Source organism: Kogia breviceps, chromosome 3 (assembly GCF_026419965.1).
Source record: "Kogia breviceps isolate mKogBre1 chromosome 3, mKogBre1 haplotype 1, whole genome shotgun sequence".
Lineage (NCBI taxonomy): Eukaryota > Metazoa > Chordata > Mammalia > Artiodactyla > Physeteridae > Kogia > Kogia breviceps.
The window spans coordinates 114,466,108-114,490,897 of NC_081312.1; the positions used below are offsets into that span (position 1 = coordinate 114,466,108).

Below are 24,790 nucleotides of genomic sequence, written 5' to 3' on the forward strand. Positions count from 1 at the left end.
CATCTAAACTGGGGGTGCTGATTGGTTTCTACACTTTCTTTTAGGATAAAGAGGCTCTGACACACATTTTATATAAAACTTTTCTAAATGGATTTATTACTTGGGGGTGTTTCTTCTCAATTCTGAAGTCGGTATGTTGCCCTTCTCTGCAAAGAGGAAACATTTATCCGTGTTACCTGTCACTGTTGGACATTGGTCCCCTCCAGAATAAGCTTCTGCTGGACTTAAATGAACTGTCAAGGGCTTGCTTTCCTCAGCACCCACAGAAAATAATAATCCAAGGAATGCCACTCTGTAAGGTGAACAAATTAATCTTGATGGTTTTGTACTTTAGAAGAAAGTTGAAGGGAAAGAAAAGGATTAAATAATTTAATGTAGGAAATAACGCATCCAGTGTCCATTCAAGAAACCCATTTGCTTATTTCCACATGGCCTTTGTAATGTCTTCTCCCTCCTTTTCCCTGTATGGAGTTGGATTGTAGAAATAAAAGGAACACATACACTAATTGGAATTTGAGTATCCAGAATTTTTAATATCAAAAATGGCTGGTTTCACTTTAAATGATGTTGGCCCCACCCAAAATCGAAGATGCTCATCCCAAGTTGTGCTAATAGGTGCTTCTCTCTGCAGCTTTGTGATGTGGTCAGAGGGCAAGTGCCATGGCCTCCTCCTGAGCCACTCCTGGTTTCTTTGCAGAATGACCCGTGGTGCTCAGATTGAACAAAGGTGGATTTGCAAACCGTGAAAGAACACGGGGAGGGAAAAATTCCTAAATTCTCATGTGGATTTTTTTTTTTTAATCTCCAACAGAATAATCCAGTCCTAGCACCTCCCAGCCTAAGCAAAATGATCCAGATGGCTGGAGAGATTGCAGATGGCATGGCATACCTCAACGCCAATAAGTTTGTCCACAGAGACCTCGCTGCCCGGAACTGCATGGTGGCCGAAGATTTCACAGTCAAAATCGGAGGTGTGTCCTTAGCTTTCCAGATCTGAGCAAGAACTAAACTCGCACATGTTTTAGGAGCCAAGTGGGCATTAGCCTGCCTGTGGAGAGGTTTTCCAATGCATCCCGTGACTGCAGAGTCTTACTCTTGGGAATAATGTGATTGTGTCCAGTCAATAGTCTCAAACCCAGCCAGCCTGGCTCTAACCCTGATAGTGCATGGACGCAGTGGTCCAGGCAGTGGCCAAAGGTGAGCTGAGGCCGTGGTCCCTGAGGTTGCCTCTACTGGCACTTGAGACATTTCTTGGCAGAACAGTTCTAAGCCTCGTTTCCAAAAATAGTCGAGACAGTGTCCTCTGGTGATTTTGACTTGCGCCTATAAGTTGCCCTCCATACTACCGGTATGTCTTTCAGTTTTCCAGCTTACAAGGAACATTGTCTGCCTACAACGACCAGGGCTCCCTGGCGTTTTCTAAGAGGTGAGGGCCCCGATGGTGAAGCCAGTGCACAGAGCAGGAGTGGTTACAGGATGAGGGAAGACCGCTGCTTTCTGGGGTTCACACCCGAGCTGGTCAACCTCGGAGCTCTTGATCTTTGTTGCAACCCTTACTTGTTAGCTAACTAAACTCCTTAGACCCCTTGTTGCCATCACCCACTGTAACACCAAAAGAGGGGGGTGGTCACTGGTTAGGAATTTATTTCGGACTTTAGGTTTGGTTTTTACTTTGGCCCTTGAATCTGCCTGATAAAACACATAAAACATCAGGGCTGCATGGGAACACCTCCTCTTCCCACTATGAGATGATGATGTTTCAGAAAAATGCTAAATATTTATCCGGAGAAGCTACAGGAAGACTTTACATCCAAAAACTATTTAAACCTCTTTGTCTAGCTCTTGAACTGTCCGTTCTGGAAGTGCTCGCCTTCCCTTAGCAGTGTTTTTGGTTTTCTTTTAACAATGATTTTGAATGAATATTTTGGCCCTTTGGTGAACAATGAGTATCCCCTCTAGAATGGTTTCCCAAGTGGGGATCGGCGACTTTATCTTTCATTTGTAGGAGCTGGAGGTAATGGATGGAGCCATATCGTATAGCAAATATCCTTGGCCATCAGTTATTCCGTGTGTTGGCCCTTTGAGGCATCCACGCATTTGACACCCCTGAAAGTCTGAGGCTGTCTTGCCCTGGGGCTCTCAGGGAAAAGCCCCTATGGCTGCTGCCTGGGCTTCCTCTGTGTACCCTACTCCCTCCCCCTTCCCTTCTCAGTGAGGACTCAGATTATTCCCACAGAGATGCCAACCAGCTCCCCTTCCCCAGCTGCAGAGCCAGGCAGTCACTAACTAAACTAAATCCCCGTCATGCCACTAACAGACGTGAGGCTTGCGGCAAGTGTCTTTAAGTTCTGTGAGCCCCAATTTCTTGACCTCTGAAATGGGGATGATGCTGTACGAGAGCCATGAGATGCTGGGAAAGACTCGGTGCAGGAAAGCACCAGGCACGCACGTGCTGGGTGTGGGGCAGGTCCTCGGAAATGAAACGTTAGTGTCTGTGGGCTAACTCAGTTCCTGCTCCTTTACTTCCCTGCTTGCCCTCACTGCGGGAGAGCCGTTTTTTGTACCACTTGCCATTGGAAATCCAAATCAGCAAGGACTCTATTTGCTCTTTAACCATGTGGCATATTTATAGTGATGTTTTCTTTGTAGTGTGTTTTTTCTTCCTAAAATTTGAAATTTTTCTTTCGGGTTAAGGAAGAAATAGTCTGTGCTTTTTTTCTGGGATTTCTGTCTTTCCTTTTTGTGCAAGGAAAAGCAGATCCTCGATTTGCATGTCCCTGGATAATTCGGAGATAAGACTTTAGAACTTCGTTTTTATTCTTCTCTAGGATTCAAAAATGTTTTTCTAATGCCCAGTGTCCCATGGATTACAAATATGACAAGCAATTTTACCGGAGGCAATTCGATGGCCGTTAGCATAGTACAAGGAAATTATGTTGATTAATATCCAAGGAACTTTGTTCTCTGTGTTTGCTTTGTAGCCTTAGCTCTTTGTGGCAGAGTTAGAGACATAAATGAACGTTTTAAAAAGGAGAGCAGCCCTTTTTCCTGGGAAGGAGAACGGAAGAGTCCCTGTAAGAAAAGGTTACATGATTGAGTGGAAAATCAAAATCTGACAAAGAAGCAATAATTTAGGATTATAAAGCAAGCCTGCCATCAAACATAATTATGTGACATCTTCTAGAGACATGGAAAATGGAAGACATTTTCAAAAATGAGTGGGAGTATTATGTTGAAAAACATTATTGAGTAATAGCTTCAGGGGCCTAGTAAATACCATCTCTTAGGCATCTTACTGTGTACTTTTTTCATCGTGAATTGGTACTCTCAATATTTTCCCCCTTATTAGATGGTGAAACTACTTTCTTTCCTCTAATAATGAGGCAGTGTTACCAAGTAAATAAAAGTCAACATGCTCCTGGCTATTTGATCATGTTTTTAAACAACATACAAATGACCTTTGCTCTGCTCAATACATATTTTCCTGATAAACTATGGGTCCTGATAATTTGTAAGATGCCTCTCATTTTAAATGCAATGAGGGAGCTACCTTCTTAAAAGAATCACATTGTAAATATATTTAAAGGCAGAGGTTTCTGGGCATTTGCTTGTCATGTGACTCACCGGTCCTCCCCTACAGTTTCTGCCCCATCAGGTGGCAGCATGGATATCAGCCTACCTAAAGCCGGTTTCCCCTTGGACTTGGCTGTGGGCACAGGACCCTCCTCTGAGACGTCACTGTGCCTCTTTGCTTCTCCGCGAACATTACTCACACGGGGTAACTCTCGTGCCTTCTCTCCTCCTCACAGATTTTGGGATGACGAGAGACATCTATGAGACCGACTATTACCGGAAGGGAGGGAAGGGGCTGCTGCCCGTGCGCTGGATGTCCCCCGAGTCCCTCAAGGATGGAGTCTTCACTACGCACTCTGACGTCTGGTACGAGAGACCTTTCCTGTAACGCCGGCCCCCGGCCCCCACGAGTCCTTTCCTTTCCTCCTGTTTTCCATTCATTGTTACCCGTTTCCAGCTTTTACTAAGTGTGATGGGGGCCACCCCCTCTTCACTGACGTGTTCCTGTTGTCAGTGGGCACTTGTGGGATCTAAAGAATTTGTGGGACCAACATTTCTTTCAATGCTTAGCTGCTCACCGAGTGGTTGGGAGGCCTGGAGACACACCACCAGGGGTTAGGGTATAGGGACAGGCCAGAAAATTTTACCTCTTTCTGCTTCTCCCCCGCCTGCCTTCTCTCACTTTCTTTCGCAATAAATAGATGCGACGTGTGTGCGCGCACACGTGTGCGTATGTGTGTGTTTGGGGAGGGGGTTGCTTCACCTAATTAAACCTTCAGATTGCAGACACTGCTTATTTTAGACCCAAAGCTTATGAGTCTTGATGTGTTTTCCTATTGGTTCCATCTGCTGTCTTTCCTCTTCCAATGGGCACCTATCGTTGTTGACTCACAGATGGTGTGGAAAGCAAAATGTCTCCCTTAGTCATGGACGTATCTTGGGGTAGAAGGTGCATCAGCTGCGGATGCAGAGGTCTTTTGATAGTATTGTTTATTGTGGCTCCTCAGCAACATTGTGGAGAGGTGGTCAGGTTCTGAAATACGATTGAGGATCTTGGCAGGCGAAGGCCCTGGCACGTCTACCTTCTAGAACGTCAGCTAGTTTCTTGGCCATCCTCTCAGGAGATCCCGTTGCTGATGTGTTACAGAAATGGTAGTTGTTTACTCCAACTGTAGGGATGAGCACATAGAAGAGCTATTTAAATAGTGAGCGACATCATTTTTTTTTTTTAACCTCGTGAACCTTGGGATCAAGGGCCTTGGATCCTATTTGGAAGACAGGTGCAAATTGGAAATAGCATTTGAATATGACCCAGCAAAGCATGATTTCTTCTTGAGCTCAAGTGTGAGATCTGTTTTGCAATCAGCCTATTCAGGATGGTTCCCTCTTCACAGTCAAATCAAAGTGTTCAACACCATTTTTAGATATAGAGATGATGGGGCGAGGACAGGCCTGGGCCCACACCCGCATCTGTTTATTCTAGGATCCATGCTTCCTACAACTTTGAGGTCAGCTTACAGTGCAGTAAAATATAAAACCACGAGAGCCAGGGAAAACAGAGGCAGGGCAGGAAGATAAAACTAGAGTTGTTAATATCTCACAGGCTAAGTTTACCAAATTCTGGTTAGCAGCAATTGCAACAAGCAGCAGTAAAGAGTGTTCATTGCCATTTTTCTCCCATTTGATGACATAGACATTATGAACCAGTAAGAAAATATATATATAAACAAGAGTAGGGATTTCATATTCATTCCATTCCATGTTCGGGCTTTGACAGTGATTTAGGGTTTTTTTTTTTTAACATAGCCTTTGAGGATAACACTGGTAAGGTGGGTAGGCTAGGACGATGGAGAATATGGAAGGCTTCTCAGCTCCCCAGGATCTAAAGTGCTCCCTCTTGAAGGAATGAAAATCATTTTTGAGTGTATTCAATGGTACAAAACAGTCATTCCTAAATAGTTAAAGTCTAGAAAGAAATACAAAGAGTTGTATTTGACTTTGCAGAAGATACCCTAGAATTTTAGGATCAGAAGATATTCTGAGGTTGGGACCAGTCCCCAAACCCCATCTACAGCGTCTTTGACAGCTGGTTTTTGAGCTTCTGCTCACATATTTCCAGGGACTGCTAATTCCTCTCTCATAAAGACAGACAGCCCTAATCCTTAAGACATCCTTGGGTTTTGCAGGTCTTTTTCATGCTATGCTTAAGTCGGCCTCTTGCTGACACCCTGTTGGCCCTTCTCTGTAGCACGGTTGCACACCCTGCTCTGTTTTTGATAAGACAGGCCTTGGAGTCACAAGGAAGTGGTCACTTTTCTCTAGGTGGAACATCTTTAGGTTTTCCTGCTATCCTTGGAGACATTATTCCCAGGCCCTTGGGCACTGTCCTTGTTCCTCCTACAGCTCTCTTGTAGCACTGTGTCCATGCAAATGGTTCCTTTGGGTTAGAAGACACAGGTGTGCCCTCCAGGCATGGAGGGAACCAGGCACAGGACTGGGGAGGGGGAAATCCATGGCTTGAAGGTGTGTTTCCTTCCTGGGCAATTGAATCACCCTACAACAGTCTTCATTTCTTGACTTACTGAGAAGCTTTCCAAATGGCCACAAATATCCAGGGCTGGTTGCTCCCTCCTAGAGTTATTTGATTCTTCAGTGGCGAATTCACATCAGCTGGTAATGTGGCTATCTCTGTAGGTTTCGATTTGCTGGTGGGTGGGACATTGACAGATCCCGTCCTTGTATGAGGAGGTGTAATTATTGAATGCTGACTTTAACCAGCACTGGAATTGAAGTGAGTCTCACACCAAGTTGTTCCTTACTTGGGAAGACAGCCCCGATGCTCGTAATTAGAAAAGACTTCACACAAAGGCATTTATCTAATGTTTAAAGATTAAATCCATAAAATTCAAAGCTTGGTTTTGTACGAGGCATTAAATGCCAGTGCCACATTGTAAATGACCTGCTCTGAATAACATGCAGGCGTTGCATATTTCTCAGTGTCTCTGGCTGTGTGGCCTTGGTCAAACCATGGGGTATCTGTGGACTTTAGCTACTCCATCTGTGAGGTAAGTTCTGTTTGGGGATGTCTGCAGAACCTCAGTAGATGTTTAAGTGGCCCCTGTGACAACTGGTGATGACAGGGAGGCACGTTGGTGTTGGGTAGAGATGCTTTAGCCTCCATACCTTGGGGCAGAAAAATGGTCGAACTCGGCTAGTCATGTCCTGTGAAGGACGCCCAGACACCAGCACTAGGTGGCCCTCACAGATAGGTGACACTGACATCAAACCAGAGTCACTCCAGGGAAGGCGTTTGTGGAGAGCCGGCTCTGTCACCTTCTGTGTTCTTTCATGTGTGTGATCATGAGGACCTGGCATGGCCCAGGCACAGTGCTCAGCGTGTGCAAGAACCAGGGTGCCTAGAGACGTGGCCCTTGTCCCTGAAGGATGAAGTCTTGTAGAGAACAGGAAGTGACCCTGACAGGCTGGGATCACAGACCCCTTCCCCGAAGAGCAGGAGTCGTGGGGCACCCTGAAGTAGGGGCCGTCACCTTCCGAACAGTGAGGAAGTGGGCTCTTGGCGGTGGGAACACTGGGGTAAACCACGGTGGTGGGAAGCGCTTAGTGCGTGTGGAGGATGGTGGGACTTCCTCAAGGGAGTTAGGCTGAAGAGAGCTCAAGTGAGGCCTTGGCTGTTGTGTTAGGGGTTTGGGACTAATTCTGCAGGCTCCGTGAGGAGAGCCTTCTGAACCGCAGAGTGACCTAGAGCCAAGTGTTTTAAGAAGTTCGTGTTAGCTAGAGTGTGAAGCTCCTCTGAGTAAGATGTTGGTGCCAAAAAGGAGGCGTCCTGCGGGCCAGGCAAGGGGGGCCATCTGCACTGAGGATGTGCTGGGGGGAGGAAAGCAGGGGAGCAGACCTTTGGGCAGGTCTGAGCCTGCACGGGCAAGCTGTGGGGGTTATTTGAGGAGGTGTGGGAAGGATGACCTCAGGGTGCTATTGAATATAGTTCCCTGTGCTATACTGTAGGAGTTTGTTGTTGGCATGGTGACTCTTCTAAGCTGAAGGAGTCGAGAAGTGGAATTTGCAGGAAGGACTCTCTGACCTTCCCCTGAAGCAGGCTTATGACCCTTATCTGCCCTGGAGGAAAGAAGCATCCTTATTTCCTAAGACACCAAGAGGAATCTGAACTAACAAGTCTTGCTGGGTTTCCCCAGTTCACTGTACCCTTTGCTCATATCCTTCTGTGCTGTCACCTTTTGCCATGACTTTGTGCTCTTCATCAAAACTAATATAAAAAATGCTTAGGTTTTACTACTTTGTTGGGTCTTCATTTCCTTATGAAGGCTCCTGTGTCGTGTAAAACTTATATTAAAAAAATCTGTACCCTTTCTCTTGTTAATCTGTCTTTTGATACAGAGCCCCAGCCGAGAACTGAGCAGGACAGAAGAAAAGGATTTTTTTTCCCCCTCCTCTACAAAGGAAAGTGGCATTCTCTAAGAAAGTTAATATTTTTTTCCTCGACTGCCCCAAACCCGTTGGGAAACACTTTTTAACTTCTGAAGTTTATTTCATTCACTTAGGAGAGAAGCTAAACGCATGAGCTTCTGACTTTATACTAGAGTTCTCATTTTAGTGATGTTACACCAGCAAGTGCTTCTCCACAGGGTTGATGGCGTCTCCTAGGAGACATTTGGCAATATCAGGGTGGCGAGACAGAGTTGAGTCACATTAAGGTCAAGGGTCCACAATAACCCAGAGCTTAGAGTGGGGCGGTAGGTGCTGAGAGGTCAGCATGGGCGCCGCCCGGTGGGCGCTGGCCGCCTGACAACAGCTGGCACAGCTGAGGAGTGTGTGGGGCAGGAGGGGAACGTGGGGCTGGGAGAAACCGCATTTTCAGGTTATTTCTCAGGCCAGGCCTGCTGTCAGTTGGGTACCGCATTTCAGAGGTGGAGTTGGCAGCCATGGCCTCTGAGGCAGCGACCTAGGTGACCGGGCCAGTTCAGTCTGCCCAGGTTGACGGGGGAGCCCACTGCCCTCGGCTGGGCCTGCGAACACCGCATTTGGGCCTCCGGGCCTTCAGCTTTCCTAGGTCTCTCGTGCAATACCAAGACTATTTCTTGGTCACTGAGGTTCAAAAGGATCTTGGGTGGGTCGGTCCTCTGAGGGCTAAGATTCTAAATATTTATGTCTGACATCTGCTCTCAGCGTCAATTTGTACAAAACCCTTTTGTTCATGGAAAGGAGCTGAAGCATGGAGTAAAACATTCTGATACAAAGTCCGCGGCCCTCCTGGCTTGGCTTGGCCAGGATCCGCAGAGCTCTGGGCGGGAAGCGCCGCCCCAGAATTTTCAGTGCGGCTTTGCCCACACTCCTGGCCTGCGGAAGGTCCAGGAAGCCCCTCGGGCTGGCCAAGCGGCAGGCTTTAATCTGCGGAAATGAACCGAATGGAAAGGCAAATAGACCGTGGAGAATTTGTGAAAGATGGTGATGTATGCTGGGAAGGCACCTTTATTTTGCAGATTACAGCACTGCCTTTTTTAACGTCCTCAGTCTGAAATTTCTGTGTATGTGTATACCTATTTTAGTTTGTTTTCCAGTAGCAGGATCTTCTAACCTACAGGCAGAAGTGCGTGCGAGGTGGAGTCACTCCCTGCTCCCCTTTGCTGACTTGGTTCCTTCGCCACCCCCTTCCCCCCACCTTGGCTAAACTCTGGGCTTAAGGATTCTTCCTAGTGCGCGAGCCCCACCCCAGCCAGTGCCGCCCTTCTCTGTCCCCCACCTGTGAGGCTGAGCCCCTCGTCTCCCCAGGCCCTCCTGGACCTGTAAGATCCCCACTGAGCTTTTCGACACCCCAAGGCCCAGGTCCCCACCCCAGACCAGTGAAATCATTCGGGGGCCCAGGCATCCGTAGGCGTTAAAAACTCAACCAGGGGTTCCTGCGTAGAGAACCACTTAGGTAGAAGTTTCCAAAACGGGGAGCTTATTGAACAGCTTGCTTGTCCCAGGCTGCATTTAGTCCCAGGGATTTGCACTAAATCGCTGTCCCAGCTGGGCCTGGGGACCAGCATTCGATTATTGGTGGTATAAAGCACATTAGGAAGATGCTGCCCTGCAGGGTCCTGGCTGGGGCTGGGCCCTGAACTCAGCTTGCCTGGGGCTCCCATTGGAAATCACGTGCTCGCTGGCTGTTCAAGGGCCCTGAACACTCCCTCCCCTCAGCAGGTAGAGCTGTGCCACCAGGGTTGCATCAACTCTATGACACACGAGGATGGATGTTCCACACTTAGCCCAGGGCCTGGCTCGCTGCCTGACATGCGCTCAGGCGCCCAAAGGGAGAGGGCTGTGTGGCTCTGTCCACCCCTTTCCGAGCACCTCACGTTTGTTTTCTCCCTGTAGGTCCTTCGGGGTCGTCCTCTGGGAGATCGCCACACTGGCCGAGCAGCCATACCAGGGCCTGTCCAATGAGCAAGTCCTTCGCTTCGTCATGGAGGGCGGCCTTCTGGACAAGCCGGACAACTGTCCTGACATGCTGTATGTATATGCTGGGTCCCTCTGGCCCCGGCGGCTGCTGGGATGACCAGAGCAGTTCAGAAGAGGGTTTATCCTAATGGAAAGAACCTGTCCCTTTGGGCGAGTGCCTTAATCCTGCCCCATCTTCCTTAATCCTAGGGTTCGGATTTGCAGTTTGCATTGTGGTTTCTCAGGCCAAACGCCTTTGTGAAATACTTGACCAAAGCAATCCCTGCTGGTCTTCTCCAGGCAGAGTTTTTTGTTTTTTTTTTTTAAATGCAGCAACATGACACTGATTACTCTTAAGCCACAGTCCCAGGCTGCTCCCCAGCCATCAGCAGGGCTCCTCCAGGCCTGTGGGGGTGACCTCAGACCTCCTTTTGCAGGCGGTTCCAGGATGCTGCCACCACCTGCGCTCCCCCCATGTTTCTTTCCTGTTAAATGTTTACAAAAGTCATAAAAGGCCTGTGAGTGGCAGGCTCTCAGCAGCCTCCTCCAGTGGCTGTGCCGACCTAGAGGCAGTCAGGGGGCCTCCTGGCAGGCACAGCCCTGGCATGTAGCTTTCTGTTCCTGAGATCTGTCAGATAATGGGAAGCAGTCCATGATGCTTTGTGGTCCTCCCTGCTCAGTGTTCTTAGGAGAAGCCCTTCTGTCAGTGGAGGTCAGAGCTGCTGAAGGTGTGAGGATGTGCAGGTGTGCTGTGGTTGGGTCGTCAGGTGCAGACAGGTACAGATGGGGAGCAGTGGACTTGCTTTCGACATGCACATTAAGGCAGGGCTCAAGATTCTTCTGGATCCCAATAGGTAGAAGGTAGGCTACCACTAATACTTCAAGACCAATGCAGGAATTTTCCAGAAGTGCTTTTTCAGGACAGATTTGGCCTCACATTGGAAAGGGCCCCAGAGGAGGAGCTGTTGGGCTGTCTCCGCGTCTGTGTGGAAGGCTCTACCCAGATCTGCCACCCACCCGCGCACCAGCCTTGAGTGAGCACTGACTTGGGCAGGGCCACGTCATGGTGGGGTGATTTACAGATGTGAGTCAGACACCACGTCGAGTGGGTACCAGGGAAATCGGCCCCAACAGCCAGGAAAGCTCTGTTCATTTGGTCTCCCAAGGTTTCCATGGATCAGGAAATAGGAGGGCTGGTTCCTCTGCTCAGTCTGATGAGGTTGAGATCAAGATGTCAGCCCGAACTGTGAACATCTGAGGCTCAGAAGCCTCCCTCTCCCAGGCCCCTTAAGGTTGTTGGCAGGAGTCAGCCCCTTGTGGCTGTAGGACTGAGGTCTCAGGTTCTTGCTAGCTCTCAGCTCCCAGTCCTTGCCACACTTCCCCTCCATTGGCCTTCTCACAACAAAGCAGCTTTCTTCTTCAGGGCCAGCAAGAGAATCTCTCTGCTGCTTTTTGACATTTTTTTTTTTTTTACCTGATTAAGTCACATCCACCCAGGATAATCTCCCTTCTGATTAACTTAGAGTCAATTATTAGAAACCTAAATGGAGGAGTGAAATCTCATCACATTCACAAGTCCCTCCTACTCAGGTGAGGGGATCATACAGGGCGTTTACACCAGGGGTGGGAATCTTGGGGACTGTGTTAGAATCTGACTGCCTTAGCCTGGGAAGCAGAAACCATTGTCCTGTCGATAAACCAAGGTTTTCGGGGTTTTTTTAAAAGCACTTTTAGTGTAGCTTCCAAGACTGAATCCCTAAGCTCCAGGTAGAGAGCTGGGGTGGGGGGGTGGGGGTGGAACTTGTTCTCCTGACTCTGACTGTGCAGCTGCTTCAGGGGTACATTAGATGGGTATCCTGCTCTTTAACTGCTGCCTCTGAGCATTTGCTCAGCCAAAGCCTGTTCTATCCCAGGGACAGCTTGCATGGAATTAGGAAAGAGTCCAGAGAATGCTGCAGGAAAGGGAACATCTTTGCCTCAGAGTGTGTGTGTATGTGTGAGTGAGAGAGAGAGAGAGAGAGAGAGAGAGAGAGTGTGTGTGTGTGTGTGTGTGTGAGGGTATGTGTGTGTGTGAGAGTGTATGAGAGTGTGAGTCTGTGTGTGTGAGTGTGTGAGTGTGTATGTGTGTCTGTGTATCTGTGAGAGTGTGTGAGTGAGAGTGTGTGTGTGAGAGTGTGTGTGAGTGTGTGTGTGTGTGAGAGTGTGTGTGTGTGTGTGTGTGTTGGGGGGGGTACCCACTAATCATCTGAGCATGGGCCCAGACTAGGAAACCTGCATGTGTCCTGGACATGGGGCACAGGATACACCCATGCATGACAGGAAGCTCCACTCCTCAGAGGGCTGTGCATAAGGGGGCAGTGGGCGTCCTGGATCCCTCACCAACAGAAACCCTAGTACAGCCTCTTCAGACTTCAGGACCCAAGGATGGAAGAGATGCACATGGCCACTTAGTGTATCTTCTTGCCCCTGGTGGAAACTCTCCCTCTCTCCACCTGTGTTAGTTTTTTTTATTGCAGTATAACATTACCCGAAACCTAACAGTTTAAGACAACAATAAGCATTTATTATCTCACAGAGTTTCTGGAGGTCAGGGATGCAGGAGCAACTTAGCTGGCTGGCTCTGGCCGGGGATCTCCTGAGATCACAATCTGGCTGGCAGCCAGGGCTGCAGTCATCTGAAGCCTCGACCAGGGCTGGGATCCACTTCCAAGATGCAGAACTCATGCCACCAGTTGCCACGTGAGGCCTTAGTTCCTCTGTGACGCTGCTTGAGTGTCGTCGTGCCATGCAGCTGGCTTCTTCTAGAGCAGGCCTCAGAAAACCTTTTCTCCAAAAGGACAGATAGTAAATATTTTCAGCTCTGTGGGCCCCTACGATCTCAACTGCAGCTACTCAACTCTGCTGTTGTACAAGAGCAGCCAGAGACATCACAGGAACAAGTGTGGCCGTGCTCCAAGAAAACTTTATTTCTGGATACTGAAATTTGAATTTCATATAGCTTTCATTTTGTCACAAAATATTATTCTTCCTTGATTTTTTTTCAACCATTTACAAATATAAAAGCCATCCTTAGCTCATAGGCCTTACAAAATTAGACAGCTGGCCAGATTTGGCCCGCGGGCCTAGAGCTTGCCTCCCCTACCCCAGAGCAATTGCTCCCACAGCAGAGCAGAAGTGTTCTTCGTGGCCTGGAAGTCACACTCCACAGTGCTGACAATCTCATATGGGCTACACGGGCAGCCTTATTTGATGTGAAAGGAGATTATGTGAGGCGTGGACACCAGGAAGTGAGGACCACTGGGGTGTCAGAGGCCAGCCACCACACCCTACTGATGACTGCCCCCCTCACAGGTGACTGCCCTCCACTTTGAACAGTGCAGCCACTGTATTCATGTCAGCCCATTAGAGAAACAACCTTCCTTCTGAGCAAAAATATAAGTAACAGAATTTGAGGAGTGATGCCCACTGAATTGGCCTGAGCGTGTCTGGTGCCAGAAGGGAGTCTAACACTAGAAGTGGTGGTGTTTTAGCAAGTGTAGAAACAGTCCAAGAAAGCAGGTGTGAGCTTTGTTCGTGTGGTTTGGGGATGGTGGGAGGAGAGGTTCTGTTTTTGAGCTTCCTCTTTGACTTGAATAAACATTGTCTCTGAGAAATCTGTGGGACTCTTGAAGTTGATCTGCCCCCAGGTGACTGGATTTTTAATATTAATTTAATATGCCTGGGAAGCATCCCCCCTGCCATGGGAAAGGCAGCATACTTCCTGTTCCCAGCATAGAGTGACAAGGAAATTTACATGGAGAGGTTACTCTGACATATTAAGTGTATCATTCAGGAGGCATTCTGCCTCACCATCTAGAACCCCCTTGGCAAATTTTCTCCCTTCTAAGAAAAGAACAAAGTGAAAGGAGGCAAGTCAGTTTTATAAGGAGTGTCTGTATTGTCCTTGTGAATTTATTGATGAGCTAAGGTAAGGAAGACGTGTTCTGGGAGAGGGGTTCTTTTATTACAAAAAATGAAAGAATGGACTGTTGTTTCTCTCAGAGGAGAGGAGAGTCACTGAGCCCTCGGGAGTTGCCTGAAAGCCATGCTGGGCCTCCATGTGGGAGAGAGGTCGTGTGCTTCAGTTCCAGAGGTGTGAATGGCACCACAGGGTAACAGGGGGCGGGTATGCAGCGGCTGCTGGTGGACCTCAGCTCAGCATCATTGCTCGGCGATGCCCGGGAGCAGATGAAACTGGCTCTTCCCAAGCAGCCAACAGTCCTGATCCCCTCAGTGGAACAGGGTGCACAGCTTTAGAGGAAAGGTACCATGGTCCAGGCTGCAGAGAGTGTCTAGGCCCATGGGTCTCAACCCTGAGATTCAGTGTGACTTGATCAGCAAGTGGCATGAGACAGATTCGGCTTGTGGTTCAATGGTGGATCCATATTTTAAATTGACAACAAAGCTTGTCCTTAACCTTCTCTTGCACACAGGTCTCCATACTCACACCACCAATGTCCTTGAGCCCCTCTGAGTTGAGTGCTGACTGCCCCAGCCCAGAGCTGGGACTTTGGGGAGTGGTCCGCACTCTCAGCAAGTCCCGTGACTGGAAGGACTGGACTCTGATGCTGGGACACGGGCTGGAGCAGAGGTGCGCGCTGAGCGTGGACCATGTTCTCTGCGGGTGGGACTTTGACAGTGTGACACATCGAGAGCCTCTGCCAGGGAGGCCTTCAGTGTGCAGCGTTCAGAAAGGAATTTGAACTTTATGGCCCAGAGAGTCATCAACTCACGGATGAGTCTGAAACAAACTCAGTAGACTTTGGTTGTTTTGCAGTTTTCAAACATGGTTTTCCCTGTTGCTGATTAAAGCCCCCACATTGTCGGAAATCCTGGGCCAGTTCTGTGTGAATCCAGTGCTTGAGTGGGATCCAAACAGTCAGGAATGGCACTCATGCCCAGTTAGCCTGCATTGGGCTTTTCCCTGGTGCACGGGCCCTGCCTTAGATCTCTGCCCCGAAACAGAGTAGCGTGGGGTGAGCTGTCCGGCAGGCCCCTGTCCCACTGCGCCTCCTGGCTGAGAAGTGGTCATAAGACAGTCCTGGCTGTCCAGGGCTGCCAGGAGGGGAGGAACGGGCACAGATGAGACCTGTAGGTCCTCTCTGGAATGTGAGCTCTTTGTCGTGACAGTCCTCACCTGGACTGAGGCTGTGCCAGCACTTAAGGTGCTGGGCTGCCCCAGGCCGCTTGGCCCGTGATTGCAGCCTGCCCGCACACAGCAGGGCCGGGGATGGGGAGGGGACAGTGAGTGAGATGAGACCATCACCCGGCCTCTGGGGCCACACAGGAGCAGCAGCTCCGACTGGCCCTGCTCCTGCCCCAGGTGAAGGCTGCGTGCACGCACACCTCCGACGCGGGCGTTCGGTAAAGAACAACTCCAGTTCCCCAGAGCTGACCAGTTGTAAAAAATGTGCTTTTTTAAAGAGGAGTTTTATCAGCTCATAAATCCTTCTAAAGTCTACTGGAAAGTTTTCTTGTGGAGATAGTGTAAACAAGGTCTTGAATCCCACAGAGTAAAAAGACTTCCTTTTATGGGCAGCAGTGGAAGGGCCGTGACTCTGGAATGGTTTAAAAGTGGTGTCACGTGGTTTGTTTGTGCTGATGTCACTCACATGCCTCCCCTGCTGGTGGCACCTTCTCAGCCCCAGGCCAAGGGGCACGGAGCCAGGGCACATCACGTGTCCTTGGCCCTGGCTGTGCTTCTATTCAGGGATAAGTCAGTCGGCCAGAGAGGAAATTGCAGCCGAGCCGTGGAGAGGGATTTCATGTATTTATGGCCCTTTTTTCTTTTTTGTGTGTGTGGGGGGGGGTATATGGAAGGAGGCTTGTTTGCCACGTGACCCAAGGACAAGCTGCCAGTTTATCTGCAAAGCCTGCACGACACCTGTGACTGGGGGTGGACGGCCAGGAGAGGGAGAGCCTCCAGGCAGGACTGTGGTTTCTCTTGTTTAGGTTGAGAGAAAATTCCTCTTTCTGAGGTCAGTGGCGTTCAAAGTGTAATCACACCATTCACGAGAACTCCATCCCTGCTCTCCCCTCACTCGTTTGGGGACCTTGGACAAATTATTTAATCTCTTGGTACTTCCACACTTCCTCATCTATAAAATGGGGCTATATTATGATACACACCTTCCCAGGCTCGTGAAGAGTAAAGCCATTTACACCCGTAACGCTACAGAGAGCATTAATTAACTACTGTGTGGTTAGTGCTGTGACCTAGCGTAGGCGATTCAGCTGGGAGGGGAAAGAACTAGTCAGTCTTCATGTTTTGTCTAATTCTTTTTCCGCTAGAGCAGGGGTGACAAGCTTTCTCTGTAAAGGCCCACGCGGTAAATATTTCGGGCTTGTAGGCCAAACCATCTCAACTGTTCAACTCGTAGTTGTGGTTTGAAAGCAGCCATAGATCATATGTAAACAAACAGTGTTTCTGTTCCAATAAAACTTGATTTACAAAAGCAGGCAGCAGGCCTCTCTCCCATTCCCACCTTCCCTCAAGGTCACATCCTCTTCTCTCTGACTTGACCTGACACCATTTTCCCACATCTTTCAAGGTAGCTGGCGGATCGACATGGGGGTTTTCCTGTCCCCACAGGCTTTCTCTCCTTGGAACCTTTCCTGGGGCCAGACTTAGGCACTTGCTCTGTCTGTCAAGTGTCAGCCTGACAGAAGCTGGAAGCCAGTTTGGGGTGCTTTGAGCTTCCTAGATGTGGGGCATTCCATTGGCCATATTTATTGAGAACTATCTCCTTAACCAGAAGTTTTAAAACAAAACATAGAATGGAATTTTCTAGCGAGAACAGAAGTGGAAGGGAAGGCACTTTGGTCTTTTCGAGAAAGGACTGCTGGCCGGTCCCTTCTCGGAACCTTCTCCACACTCTGGCCAGCCTGGACCTTTGCTCATGGCCAGCGGTCTACTTGGCTGGACCACTCTGCATTCCAGGTTAATAAGAAGCACCCCTCCTCTTGCAGCCATTCTGAACCTTGTCAGAGCCTGGGCCTTTCCTGGCTGTCCCGGCAGCACCCTGCTTTTCCGGTGCAGCCTCCTGTTCTGGGGGCTCGGGCCCGATGCCGGGTTGCTCGCTGTGGCCACGTGACTCTGAGGGCTTCCCAGGGGCTGCAGCCCAGGTGCCCTCTCTGCCTGCCCCAGGCCTGTGCAGGGACTCTGCCACCAGGCTCTCCCTGCTGGCTTGTTGGCATCTGGCTGAGGACCCCACTGGGCCTCTCATTGGGTTCAGGGCAGCCGGGCTCCCAGACCGGCTCTACCAACCCAGGGCACACAGTGAGCAGCCTGAGCCCTGGCGCCAGACGTGGGTTGTGCGCCCCTTCTGTCTTGCAGCCATGCTGCCTGGCACTGCCTGTCCTCAGTTCTCTGCCAGTGGTCCCCTGCCACCAGGAGGAAGCGTAGAAATAGCATGGGTGGAACTGAAGGAGAGATCACGGTGGGGAAAGCTGTGATCACTGCTCAGCCTTATTAGCGAGAAACCAGAGGTTTCTTGCATTCTAATTCTGGAAATAATGTTTAATCAGTGGCTCCAAGAGATGCTTCAAATAGAAAGCTTGTTTGTTTTTTATGTAAATAATACCTGTAATAGCAGGCTTGTGTGGAACCTGTATTTGTCCTTCTCAGGAAGTGAGAGTTTGGGTTTTGTATCGTGGAGGGTCCTGGGTCTGGATGAAGTGACTGCATTGGTGGACGTAAGTCAGGAGAAGCTGAAGGCTACTTGAGCCATCAAGATAGAAAGCCAGAGGCCCAGACAGGCAGCAGAACTGCTTTGGCACACTTGCTGTACACGTGTAGGTGGGGAAGCCACAGCAAGTAGCCACGGGGCTGCTCGGCCGCGGCCCCCTTCCAGGCTGGGCCCATCTCTGTCTGTCTTCCCCTCAGGTTTGAACTGATGCGCATGTGCTGGCAGTACAACCCCAAGATGAGGCCTTCCTTCCTGGAGATCATCAGCAGCATCAAGGACGAGATGGAGCCCGGCTTCCGGGAGGTCTCCTTCTACTACAGCGAGGAGAACAAGCCGCCTGAGCCAGAGGAGCTGGACCTAGAGCCGGAGAACATGGAGAGTGTCCCCTTGGACCCCTCGGCCTCCTCGTCCTCCCTGCCGCTGCCCGACAGACACTCAGGACACAAGGCCGAGAATGGTCCGGGCCCTGGCGTGCTGGTCCTTCGAGCCAGCTTCGACGAGAGACAGCCTTATGCGCACATGAACGGGGGCCGCAAGAAGGAGCGGGCCTTGCCTCTGCCCCAGTCCTCGACCTGCTGATCCTGGATCCCGATCCGTGCAAACAGTAACGTGCGCACACGGCGGCGGGTGGGGGGGAGAGTTTTAACAATCTATTCACAGCCTCCTGTACCTCAGTGGATCTTCAGAACTGCCATTGCTGCCCACGGGAGACGGCTTCTCTGCAGTAAACATTTGGGATGTTCCTTTTTTCAATATGCAAGCAGCTTTTTATTTCCCTACCCAAACCCTTAACTGACATGGGCCTTTAAGAACCTTAATGACAACACTTAATAGCAACAGAACACTTGAGAATCAAGTCTCCTCTCTCTCCCTGTCTCTCTCTCCCTCTCTCTCACCTTTCTCTTTCTTTCTGCTTCATGATGGAAACACATTTGCTGCAAGCCCAACCAGGACGCCCTTTGTATTGGATTGAGGCAACGTCTGTCCCTCCATGGCCCCCCTGAACACACCTGCCGGTCACCATAGGTCTTTATAAAACACGTTGAGACAGGATTTTTTAACCGTATCTTTAACATTTTTAGGGACATACGAAATTTACAAAGGGCCATCGTTCATCCAAGGTTGATACCATGTTAACGCTGCCAAATTCTGCCAAAACCCCGAACTTTCTCCCTCACCGTCCCCACACTGTTCTTTTGTTTCCAGAGGCCCGAGCGAGCATGGTAGCTAGTCACTCGTTAAGAGCCACGCTGGTGATGCCCTCCATCCGATCGTCCCCTGGTGTTCTTTTCAAGTCTCACATTCACACAGGTCTGATTGCTTTTGACGAGGTTGTTATTTGGGGGAACTGGACAGAATGAGACTTCCTCTCAGTGAAGATGGCTTCCCCGCTCCCCCTTCTGCACCCACACCTTCTAGCCCCCAGGAATTCTGGAGGAAACAGGCCCTGTCGGGAGCCTGGAAGACAGGCTTTGAGTAAAGGTCGTCCACGTGCCAGTCTCCTGTCCCCGCCCCAGCTCCCCACCTGGCCCCCAAGAACACAGATGGGAAGGGGTATCCAGGGACTCAGCCCAACTGTTTATGCAAGTTTGCAAGGAAAGAAATTCAAATACCACAACAACAGTACGAAGAAAAGCAGTAAATGGATTCAAGCATTCTAAGCTTTGTTGACATTTTCTCTGTTACTAGGACTTCTTCATGGGTCTTACAGTTCTATGTTAGACCATGAAACATTTGCATACACATCGTCTTTAATGTCACTTTTATAACTTTTTTACGGTTCAGATATTCATCTATACGTCTGTACAGAAAAAAAAAGCTGCTATTTTTTTTGTTCTTTATCTTTGTGGATTTAATCTATGAAAACCTTCAGGTCTACCCTCTTCCCTCTCTGCTCACTCCAAGAAATTTCTTATGCTTTGTACTAGAGTGCGTGACTTTCTTCCTCTTTTCCCAGTAATTGATACTTATATAACATAATTTGCCATGAACTGTTTGATGCCTTTTTATAAATACATACCCCTCCCCACTTCCCCTATCCCGTTAGTTCTCTTCTACCCCATAGGCTCTGTGGGCACGAGGCTGGTGAGGGGAGCAGGTGGAGAGAAGGTGGGTGCCTGCCCTGGACCTTCTCTCCCCAGCCTGCTCTCACAGAGCATTTGAGTCTGTTACAGTGCAAGACATGATACAAACTCAGGTCAGAAAAAAAGGTTAAATATTTCGCACATCCTTGTTCAGTGTTTATATTCATCATTGTTGAAAAGTCTCACCTTCTCTTTCCCTTGCCTTTGTTTTGGCTGTGACACACATATATCTATTTTTTTAATTCTTGGGTACAACAGCAGTTTTAACTGCAGACACTAGGCATTTGGATTACTATTTTGTTTTTAATGGATATTTAACCCTTCCATCCCATGGAAAACAGCTGCTGAGTCCAGGGGTGCAGCCGAGCGCGCTCCAGTGGGCCCGTCTGCGGCTTCCCACCACCACCCTCCAGACTGACCTCCCTGTCCTTAGAACTAGAGACTCCCCAGGGACCCCCTGGCACCGGCGGGGAATAGGGCGCTGGGGCAGTATCCTCGGGGTGCCGGCCAGCCCGCTGCCAGCGCGGGACAGCGCAGGCGCCGCGGGGCCAAAGCCCCGTGCTCCCCTCCAGGGGACAGGAGCCCTGGCGCAGGCATGCTGTTCCTCGGCCAGGAAAGCCGCGTCCTCGGGGCCCGGGGGTCTTGTTTTGTTTAGTTTTTAGCACTTCTCACCAGAGTGATGACAGCACAAGAGTTGCTTCTAGGATGGAAATGTTTAAATTATGAGTAAGAACAAAGCTACAACATAATGATTGCTAGTTGTGACTGGAGATTAAACACAAAAAAGAAAGTTTGTAGTGCTTTTTTGCTTGTCAGTAGTTTCAGTCCCACTATTTTCTCTAGTCTCCGTCCCATAGTTTTTCCCTTAAAAAAAAAATGAAAAAAAGAAAAAATTAATTAAGAAGGTATTATATGTAGTTTTCTTTTAATTTATTTTGTGATACCAGTTTCAATCACTGTAGAGAAGCCCCCTTATGAATTTAAATACTGAGAAAAGGGTTTGTGTGTGTGTGTGTGTGTGTGTGTGTGTGTGTGTGTGTGTGTGTGTGTGTGTGTATAAGACGGGACAGTTTTTGGGTTTTTGTTGGTTTTTTTTCCAAACATTTATCTACCTCACTCTTATTTTTTATATGTGTATATATAAAAAGAATACATCTCACATTTCTCAGCACCTGACAATATGCCGTTGATACTGGTAACCTCATCCACACCACAGGCCGTACACACCAGGTGACGCAGGGAGAGGCCAGGCTGTATTCCGGGGTCAAAGCAACACTAGCTCACCTCTCCACGCATTTCAAACAGCTCGCCTTTTTCTGCGACGTCTCATTTTGCGTCGCTTCTGTTGCTCTCCTGACTCGGTATCCCAAGAGGCGGAGAGGGGCCCGGCCCGGTTGTCTTGGAAACCAGCTACTTTGTGCAGATTGGGTGGCGGACAGGGAAGAGCAGTGGTTTCCAGGTCTTGAGAACAGGCAGTGCTGGGGCCGGGGTCAGGCGGTGTCTCCTTAGGGCCCCCGCTGTCCCTGTGGCCGCGGGGTGGGTGCTGGGCTTCCGGCTAGGCCTGCTCAGCCCCTCGTGCAGCCGCTTGGGCGCCAAAAACCCGCTCTGGGTTCCTGACCTGACGGCCAGTGTCATGTGGAATGTACGGAGAAGAGTCCCCTTCTCCCTCTCCAAGCAGTTCTCTCAACCTCACCCTCACCTCCTCCCCAGGGGAAAATAAAGACGTACCAAACCTTCGGGCTGGAAGGGGCCAGCGGTGGGCGCCGTGCCCCCACTGGGGCTGTGCCTCATCCCCTCATCCCGCAGTTCACGGGGTGGACGGCGCACCCCCTCCAGCAGCTGCTCTCACAGGCACTAGCGTTTTTTCTGGGAAACGCAGTGGGCGTCTCCCAAAGTGTGGTGGCTCCTTTACGGTCCCAGGACTGCAGTTACACTCAGGAGCTCTTCCCTCCTGCTAGAACACAACCCCCCCCTTCCCCAAGTCCCCTGGGATCTTAAGGTCATTGAGAAATAATGTTTGATCAGGGTTTCCCGCTTCCACACTGTAGGTGACCCCTTGGAATAGTGGCCTCTCCTCTCTTTTGCACATACCTACCGGTTTCCACAACTGGATTTCTACAGATCATTCAGCTGGTTATAAGGGTTTTGTTTAAACTGTCCAAGTTGTCGGTGTCACTTTTTGTTTTATGTAGGTGGTTTTCCTTTTAAGTAGAAAGAAAACACTAACAGTATAGTGCCCATCATAACAAATGCTTCAGAAACACTTAAATAAAAGAAAATTTTGCTTGTGTGATGGTGCAGTCATTTTACTGGACCAAACCACCCACCTTAACTATACCAAGGCATCATCTATCCACAGTTCTAGCCTAATTTTATGCTGATTTTCCCACCTCTTCTTGGTTTCCTCCTTTGTATGCTCCAAATAACTTAAGCTGAGTTGTGGCATTCTCCACGCAGCCTCCTGACAGCAGCTCACACTGCTTGAAGTGACGTGAACCACTGAGGCACATCATTGAACTGATGTGAGCATTAAAACATGATCACACACAGCCCTTCCCTGAGGCAGCAGGAGCTGGTGTATTCTGGAGACGTTGTTGAACTTCAGCTGGGTGAGACCCAGAGCACCCCAGGACTCCCTTAGAGGATGTCCTGACTTGTGACACAGTTGGAATGTGCTTCCCCCTTGGAAGATAGAAGACCGTGTTCATGGCCGACACTGGCCTTTCCTTCCAGCCTGTTTCTTATGACTTGGAACAACATTTCAATGATAGAAAAAATGGTTATTGTGGAACTAAATGGCAAAATGCTTGGCATGAAGTGGTGTGTTTCAGTTGGGATAACAGATGTAAGAGCCAAGTATGACGCCAAATTCTAGGCCAGTTTGTTCCACCAAAACCTCTTTCTCAGCAGCCCACCTCTGCTGGCAGGTGGCTGCACGGGATGCAGGCCACTGTTATGGCAAGGTCACACTTAGATCAGTGAGAAGGCTAGGATGCTTGGTCCAAGGTCCTCAGCTGTCACTGTTGGGTCCTCCAGCCAGACAGTGTCAAAGGCAACTCCTTTTCAAAACACAGGCGCCCTCCAGTTGACAGTAAAGCTCCATGGTATGCCTTGGCCTATTCCAGAAGTCCCAGTAATGCATTTAAGGTTTGGGGTTTGTTCTTTTGTTAATGGTACTTTTGTGTTTGTTGGCTGTCTTTTCACTTCCTGGGCTAAGCAGCATTGGGAGATATGGACCAGAGATCCACTCTTTAAGAACCAGTGATGAAAATCAAACTTTCTTACTCCACTCTGACATAGTTGGTGGTACCAATGAGAACTTCAAGAGAGGATGTTGTGTAGATTGAACCTCTGTTGCCAGAGATGCTGAAGATACAGACCTTGGACAGGCCAGAGGGTTTCGTTTTTGGCCTCCAGCTTAGATGACTAGTTGGTCATTTAGAGAAAAAGCAGATGAACACTCCTTGATGGTGGAATGATAAGGCAGCAGGAAACCATTCTAACAGGGATCATGAATGACGTGGAGAGAGGAAGCACAAGCAGAAGGTACAGGGCTTGGAAGAAGTGTGGGCTGTGCTTGGAACTTGATGGTTTCTAAAGGTATCAGACCACATCAAGGCTCAACAGTCATCCATGGGCATTTGGTTTCAACAGATAAACCTAACATCCTACTTTGGAAACTGTTACTGCGGAGTTCAGTCAAATTGTTCCAAGAACGCAAACTGCATCTCACCCGTCAGGTGTCAGTTCTGGGGCATGATTTTAGGGTTTTGTTTTATTTTGTTTCTGCAAGAACATAATGATCACTCATCTGTATGTCCATGTTTGTGTGTGTCCACATCTTTCTGGTAAACATCGTTGTAATTAGTCACTCATTAGCGTTTTCAATAGGGCTCTTAAGTCCAGTAGATTACGGGTAGTCAGTTGACGAAGATCTGGTTTACAAGAACTAATTAAATGTTTCATTGCATTTTTGTAAGAACATAGAATAATTTTATAAAATGTTTGTAGTTTATAATTGCTGAGAATAATTTAAAGACACTTTTTTTCTCTGTGTGTGCAAATGTGTGTTTGTGATCCATTTTTTTAGGACACTTGTTTACTAGCTAGCTTTACAATATGCCAAAAAAGGATTTTTCCCTGACCCAAGCCGTAGTTCACCCTCTTTCCCCCCATGTTTTGTGCCCTAGTTTATAACAAAGGAATGATGATGATTTAAGAAGTAGTTCTGTATCTTCAGTATCTTGGTCTTCCAGAACCCTCTGGTTGGGCAGGGGATCATCTTTTACTGGTCATTTCCCTTTGGAGTGTAGCTACTTTAACAGACTGAAGGAACCTCACTGGCCAAGGAAACAGCAGAGGTGTTGCAGCCCAGTGGCCCCATGGCACCTTCGGCATCTGGCTGGGTCGGTTTGGTAGTTGTACTGTTATACAGCGCCTTGAGATGGAAGGACTCCATAGCTCAGCTAATGGTTTTCACAGTGAGCACAGCATACAGACTTATCACACAAAGGATGGTAATTCTGGTGCACGCAGGCCATTCGCTTACATGCCTCATATCATGATTAATGCTTTGCTATAACAAGGAAGAGACCCTATTTATTTTTATTTAAGGCAGAACACCGAACATATTTTTTTTCAGTACAAAACAAATTCTTTTTAATAAAAACTATACACACACCAGATTTTTTTTAAGTTTGACTACATTTCCTCTAGCTCCCAATGGGTTATTGGCCATGTCAACACAGCCCCACAAAATCCCCATCATTGGCAACATTTGGGTGTTTTGCTCTACATGGGAGAAAGATCCAGAAACAATTTGGGTTTTGTTTGCAACTTTTCATTTGGATGTTTGGCGTTGCACAGACACATCCACAGGTGGAGTAGATGCTTGGCAAAAACACCTGTCTGCTTTCTAAGCCAGTGAGGTTGAGGTGAGAGGTTTGCCAG

The 24,790-nt window shown here is 48.8% G+C and overlaps 1 protein-coding gene across 5 annotated transcripts in view; it reads left to right on the forward strand.

Moving 5' to 3' along the window:
- IGF1R (insulin like growth factor 1 receptor) overlaps window positions 1-19,417 on the forward strand; it is a 300,961-nt gene extending 281,544 nt beyond the window's left edge. For all 5 annotated transcript variants that reach the window (XM_059058596.2, XM_067029531.1, XM_059058597.2 and 2 more), the window contains 4 exons: window positions 812-971; window positions 3,810-3,939; window positions 9,967-10,101; window positions 17,954-19,417. In XM_059058596.2, the coding sequence (XP_058914579.1) occupies window positions 812-971; window positions 3,810-3,939; window positions 9,967-10,101; window positions 17,954-18,335 (807 nt within the window). In that variant the 3' untranslated portion in view covers window positions 18,336-19,417. The remainder of the gene's footprint in view (window positions 1-811; window positions 972-3,809; window positions 3,940-9,966; window positions 10,102-17,953) is intronic.
- The last annotated feature ends 5,373 nt before the right edge of the window (window positions 19,418-24,790 follow it).